Raw genomic sequence first — 7,185 nt, 5'->3', positions numbered from 1 at the left:
GTGAATTTTAAATAGGGAATAATTTTTAAAGATTTTAATAATGACACAGCCATAAATATATTTGGTTTTTAATTGGTTTTATAGGGGAAATGTTTTTTGTGTTGTTTTTTAACATGCTGTGAGCCGCCCTGAGTCCCGTGGGGAGAAGGGCGGCATAGAAGTTGGAAAAATAAATAAATAAATAAATAAATAAATAAATGTAATAAGTGAAAAATATCAAGAGGTACAGTAGCTCCCTGGCAACTTACCAATTTTGTTTCCTCTTTGCCACTTAAAAGTGACCTTTCTTAAGCCTACGTGCATGACATTATCGTAAGATTTGGGCGTGTCACAAACTTGGCCAATGATGTTTTTCCGTCTCATTTCCCGGTACCTCTTTTCTTCAAACAGCTGGACAGATTTCTGAACTGTTTCCATAGGTCCCTGTCTGGAAGCAGTGTCTAGAAACAAACAGAATAGGCAAAAGCATTGATTATGAATGAACTACAGTTATTTACCTACACCAGGGGTAGGCAACCTTGGCTCTTTTATGACTCGTGGACTCCAACTCCCAGAATTCCTGAGCCAGCACAGCTGGCTCAGGAATTCTGGGAGTTGAAGTCCACGAGTCATAAAAGAGCCAAGGTTGCCTACCCCTGACCTACACCATTAAAACAGTATGAAAACTATTAGAGATGCAAGACTAATAAATGCTCTAAATATTCTAAAAAAATTATCTTTAGTAAAATAAAAAGTCAATCATTTAGACTTTATTTTACCAAGAGTATATATTTAGAATATTTGCAAGATAATTACTTCTCAATCCTCCTTCTCCTCACTCCCCCGTGATTCAAATTTATATATACATTCAGCTGTAAAAACTGGGCATGCAGCTATGGTTCCTGGATTACTTTCCACCCCCCCTTAGCAGCATAGGAGTTTGATTTACATCATCTCATCATCATCGTCATTGGAAGGGACCTTGGGGATCTACTAGTATAATCCTCTGCTTAAGCAGGAGACCTTGTATCATTTCAGACAAATGGCTCTTCTTAAAAGCCTCCAGCAAATGGTTGCATCTGTTCCACTGGTTGATGTTCTCACTGGTAGGAAGTTTCTCCTTAATTTCAGGTTGCTTCTCTCCTTGATTAGTTCTCGTCCATTGTTTCTTATCCTGTCTTCTGGTGCTTTGCAAAACAGATCAAACCCTTCTTCCTTGTGGCAGCCCCTTAAATACTGGAGCACAGCTATCATGTCACCCCCTAGTCCTTCTTTTCACTAGACTACACATACCTAATCCCTACAACTGTTCTTTGCAATGTATTGCATCTGGGTGTTTTTATTCCCACACATATATTACTTCTCTGCCTGTCTTGTGCCTATGCCTGCACTGGGAAGCACAGGGTAGGCTGCCTAACCCCACTTCAGGCACATGATTAGGAAGAAAGATTAAGAAAGGCTTAGAATGGAGCAGCAACCAACATTGTCTGGTGGAGCAGCAACCAACATTGTCTCCTATAGGGATGCATTCAGAGATTATTTCTCTCCACAGCCCTGACCACAATCTAACACACTGGTCCAGGAGCAGGCAACCTTGGCTCTTTTATGACTCGTGGACTTCAACTCCCAGCATGGCTGGCTCAGGAATTCTGGGAGTTGAAGTCCACGAGTCATAAAAGAGCCAAGGTTGCCTACCCCTGCACTGGTCCAATGCAGGACGGTCGATTCAACTTCCTAATCCAGGTAGGAGAGGAAAGGGGAGAGGCAAAATCACCTAGCCTTCTTATGCCTAGGGGGTGATTAAAATCTGGGTCTCTCTGCTCCCAGTCCTTCACCTTAACTACTATACCACACTGGTTTCCAAATACATGTATGCATGTGGATGTATTTGTACTGAACAAAGGTGACAAGCTCCAAGGATGGTTGCTAGCAAGAAGAAGGTAGGAACTGACACTGATTTAATCCTCCTTTTATATCCCATTTAACAGGGGTGGGGCCATCTAGATGATTTTGAACTTGTATCTTTCATCACCTTGCCATGTTATTCTTGTTATCTGGAAGTAACATCTGAGGCCAAAGGCTTCCTAGACTATATTGAAAATATCTGGAATATGGATACATATAAGGATATGCTTGAAGGAGGAAATAAGAGAACAAGCTTGATTTGCTCAACAACCAATAATATGAATCTGGAGGCTAAAGCATATAAGGAATGGCTGCTGGAATTGGATATGTCTAGTTTAATGAAGAGAAAGATGAGGGGGGACATGATAGCAGAGTTCCAATATCTCAGGGGCTGCCCCAAAGAAGAGGGAGTCAAGCTATTTTCCAAGGCGCCTGAAGGCAGGACAAGAAGCAACGGGTGGAAACTAATCAAGGAGAGAAGCAACCTAGAACTAAGGAGAAACTTCCTGACAGTGAGAACAATTAACCAGTGGAACAACCTGCTTCCAGAAGCGGTGAATGCTCCAACACTGGAAGTTTTTAAGAAGAGACTGGACGGTCATTTGTCCGAAATGGTATAGGGTTTCCTGCCTGAGCAAGGGGTTGGACTAGATGACCTCCAAGGTCTCTTCCAACTTTATTATTATTATTATTATTATTATTATTATTATTATTATTATTATTATTATTATTATTATTATTATTATTATTATTATTACTAATCTAGTTTGATGCAACGGTAAGAAAAATAACCTTGAAGAGAAATACTAAATTATAGCTACTATGAAATGGCAGTTTGAAATACATTTCTTGCCAAAATATCAAACTCTTTTTTTTTCTTTTTTTTTTAACCTTTGGTCTGATTGATAAGAGTCCGAAGCTCCCAACTTCTTCGGGCTGTTCCACTTGTATCCCCTTTTGGATAAGATGGCTCTGTGAAAAACAAAAGGTGCTGTTAAGAAATGTATGGCACATGCAAAACACAGCCAAGAACTGATTTCTCACCCTTTGATCAGCAGCTTTTAAGAATTCCTGCTTATATTAACATGAGGGCGAAGGCTAGCACGAATGTGTGAATGGGTCTCCACAGCAAGAGACACTATTCACGTATACATGAACTGAGCCATGAAAAAAATAAGCAGTGGGCCCCTCGTGTCCTATTCTTTATTCTAGAGACAGCAGGTTAGGTGTGGAGAACCAGTCAAGGAACTAGCATCCCTACTCCTTCTATAGATTACGACCAATTTCCCCCCTCACGGCAAAAATAAGTTCTCAAGGATCAGCAGATCCTTAGATATAGCCTGCCCTGCTGATGGAGGGCATTTATTTGAAATTTATAGTGGAAGCATGTTACAGCTCACACAAGACATTTTTGACTCCACTGCAATAGTTTAAAATGAACACTCTGGGGAAAAAAATAATGGTATATGTAAAAACAGACCTGTGCCAAAGAAAATAATGAAGTGAAGAACTAGAAGCTTCTATTTAAAAAGGAAAGTGAAGAGCAAAGTAATTGAAATAAATGAAGATCGTTCTCTCCATTAAGTGTAACAGAGTGGACCCTAGCAATGTTGTATTTAATGGAGCACATTGAATAAGAAAAAGCCATAAAGACTAGTGAAGATTAACTTAACTATACTAAGTGTTCTTTTTTTTTGTATAAGAAATGGAGTTTGAATGTTCAGACCCTGACTAAAGAATACAGGTAATCCTTGACTTACAACCACAACTGAGCCCAAATTTCTGTGGCTAAGCAAGACAATTTGTTAAGTGAATTTTGCTCCATTTTACCACCTTTCTTACTATAACTGTTAAATGAATCACTGCAGTTGTTAAGTGAGGAAGATGGCTGTTAAGTGAATCTGGCTTCCCCAATGACTTTGGTTGGCACAAGGTCACAAAAGGGGATGCCATGACCCCGGGACACTGGCAACCATCATAAATATGAACCAATTGCCAAGCATCCAAATTTTATTCACCTGACCACAGCAACAGCAATAGCACTTAGACTTGTATACCGCTTCACAGCGCTTTACAGCCCTCTCTAAGCGGTTTACAGAGTCAGCATATTACCCCCAACAATCTGGGTCCTCGTTTTACCGACCTCGGAAAGATGGAAGGCTCAGTGAGGGATGCTGCAACAGTTGTTAGTGTGAAAAATGTTCATTACTCACTTTATTCAGTGCCATTGTTAACTTTGAACAGGCACTAAATAAAGTGTTGTAAGTAGATGACTATCGGCATTCAAGCTAAAACCCAAAGGACATCTTAGAAAGAAGCTGCTTTTTTTTAATTAAAAAAGGAAACGAGTGCTAATTTTTGCCACAAGAAACTGCTTGAAGTAATTTCACTACTTCACTTTCAGGGGGAAAAAAACTGACTGCTATCCTTGCCTGGGCCAGGAGCTCAGCTGCTTGCTTAAAGAGCTAAAAGAAGCAATATAGATTTTAAAAACCAATTTGGTGAACTGTGGACCTTCACCCAGTGTTAAAAATGCCTTTATTTATTTGAAGTTATTAGACTCAATTGGATATTTATGGCTAATGCACTCATAGTCACTAAGAAATTCAAGCAACTGTGCCTAATTATCCCATACAGAATTCAATAGGTTCAGCAAAACAAAATGCCTTGTTTTGAATAACTGAATCTTGATTTACATCAGAAACAAATCATGTCTAATTGTTTTACATTTCATGCTTGAATAGTCATACCAAATTACTCGAAGGCTCACACAAAAATACAAGTTATCCAGCAACGGGCAATTTTCTAGATTATATTTAAGTCAGATAATTTATTATACATTTAGGTTATCGTTTTCCTATATATGTATGATACCTCCAAAACTGTGCTTTCTAGCTGTACTGGACTATAATTTCTATCATACCTATGTTAATACATAAGCATGGAATACATCCATTGGCACGGTAGATGGGAATGTAGTACTTAAAAACAGCTGGAGGCCATGAAATTATGAAGGGTTTTAGCACAAAGAAACAGCAGATGAACCAGATTCATCATATATGCAATTCTGGCCGCTCCAAAAGCCTATGAATACTTTTGGTTCATACTAATCCCTTTAAATGAAAACAGGAAATTGTCATATAAGAAATTCAGTGAGAGCACCTCTTTCAAACTATTTCTCCATTATACTGTACTGTTGCAATTACCCAGTTTCTGTAAACCTGTGCAAAAGAAAAGCCAAAGATAGTAACCCAGCATCTTTTTTTTCCTCCCTCTTTGGAGACGATGCAAATATGCCAAGATTTCAGAAAAGGTGGATGGTATTATTGTCTTCCACACCAAAAAATATGTGTTTGAGCTCTTCCAAGTCTGCATCTTATTGGCATTCACGTATGCACTAAATTGCAGGAAAGGCTCTTCCGTTCCTTTAAAGTCCACGACTGCAATTTGCTTTATAAACATGTTTCGCCTGTATAGTTATGTGCAGAAAGGGAAATGATGCAACAGATGAAACAAAGGTTGCTTACTTCAACTATTTACTGTCCAAAGAATATGTGCTCTTTGAGCGATAGCGTCCTAGTGAATGCTTTCCTTGGGTATTTTTCTTTAATTTAATGTCCCAAAGATGCTTTCTTTCAAAAGACAACTGAACTTTCTTGTTTTGCTTGAAGTTTTTTTGCGTCTTATCCAAGAAGCTTCTTCAGTTCTGACTGAATGGCGGACAATGGAAGGATTTATATTCCTTGCAGTCCTGTGGTTGTTAGCCCTCTTTCTGAGAGTCACTGAGGCAAAACAAGAAAGTCCAGTTGCCTTTTGAAAGAAAACACCTTTGGGATAACCATGACCTCGAAAATACCTCCATAGATATTTAATTTAATGTCTTTACCAACAAGTTTGTAGCAGCCTTCTCAACATCAGCTCATATATATCCCAGAAAGACTATCTCCTAGGGCAGGGGTAGGCAACCTTGGCTCTTTTATGACTCGTGGACTTCAACTCCCAGAATTCCTGAGCCAGCCATGCTGGCTCAGGAATTCTGGGAGTTGAAGTCCACGAATCATAAAAGAGCCAAGGTTGCCTACCCCTGTCCTAGGGAAATCTATTTCAAACCTTCTTTTCAACCAGCTAATTAACTCTTCAGTCTTTAAACTTGCAGATCCTCAAGTGGTTTTATTTGTGGTCAGATAGTTGTTATAGCTATTGTCATAGCTACCAATGTTGAAGTCTAGGCAAATTTCAAATGAAAGTGCCATACAAGTAAGTTTCAAGACTGGAATTAATAACAAAATAAGCTGTTCTAAATGTTTCTAAAATCTGACTCTCATATTATATGGTCAAAATCTACACAATTATATCAAGAGTAAGGATACCAAACTAAAAGTTAAGCAGAAGCCTTACCAGGATATGATAAATATATTTTAGGGGAAATAGTATTCATATACAATCATCATTATAATAGCACCTTCTCGTTCTTCTGTGGGACTTGAATGTCGGCTTAATGATCTAAACTGTAGTTCAGCAGCAATTGAAGCCAGACGATCATTTTCAGGAACGCTGGAGCCTCTGTTTTTTTTTTAAAAACAAAAACAAAACAAAAAACAAAAAACACCACAACTGTTTTACTGATCAGGACTTTTACTCCCCCCATTTCTGAGGTGCAAGAAACTGAAAATGCAAGAACACAGCCATGACTGGTTATGTTAACCAAAGCTACTGTTTAAAAAAGCAAGCTAAATATTTGTAATATACATCTAATAATATCTATATCTATATATAGTATATATATAGTATATATCCATTATCCTGAATAAGGAAACTTAAAAAAACTGCTAGTTTTTAACTGCTTTTAATGTTAGAATCAGTGAAACTAAATGCAAAAAGAGCCAGCATATACAAATGCAAACATTAAGCCGCATTTATGCATGATAAAAAAAAAAAAATCAATGGTCTCATAGGAAATTGGTGACCAAAATCTTTGGCATTATTATAGGCCAGCTTTTTGCAAAGAGTTTTAATTGACAGATAAACAAACTTTAGTTTTAGGAAATGGAATGTTAAAGCATTGGTGTCATCACTGGCTTGCAAGTACATGCATATAACACATACACGTATACATTCTCTTGGCCCTGGTCGTATCTCAAATGTGCATTTGTGCTGGCTGTATAATTGGTCTAATTTCATGTGACTTGAATCACAGGTAGTACTATAAAAATGCAGAAAGGGTAAACAAAATGAATTGCATGCATCAAAGACAGAACAAAACAATTCAAACTACTTTTTTTTAAATAAAACATGCATTAT

The 7,185-nt window shown here is 38.0% G+C and overlaps 1 protein-coding gene across 1 annotated transcript in view; it reads right to left on the bottom strand.

Annotated features, from left to right (window-relative positions):
• The window catches only part of LOC107295100 (mitogen-activated protein kinase kinase kinase 4), a gene marked incomplete at its 5' end in the record, with an annotated part of 19,644 nt that extends 13,197 nt beyond the window's left edge, over positions 1-6,447 (bottom strand). The window contains 3 exons of the mRNA XM_015824393.1: positions 249-440; positions 2,776-2,856; positions 6,347-6,447. Coding sequence (XP_015679879.1) covers positions 249-440; positions 2,776-2,856; positions 6,347-6,447 — 374 coding nt within the window. The remainder of the gene's footprint in view (positions 1-248; positions 441-2,775; positions 2,857-6,346) is intronic.
• Between the last annotated feature and the right edge of the window lie 738 nt (positions 6,448-7,185).

This window comes from Protobothrops mucrosquamatus, unplaced genomic scaffold (assembly GCF_001527695.2).
Source record: "Protobothrops mucrosquamatus isolate PMUCROS unplaced genomic scaffold, P.Mucros_1.0 scaffold2219, whole genome shotgun sequence".
In the NCBI taxonomy this organism is placed as follows: Eukaryota; Metazoa; Chordata; class Lepidosauria; order Squamata; family Viperidae; genus Protobothrops; species Protobothrops mucrosquamatus.
This window is presented reverse-complemented; position numbering and strand designations above follow the sequence as displayed.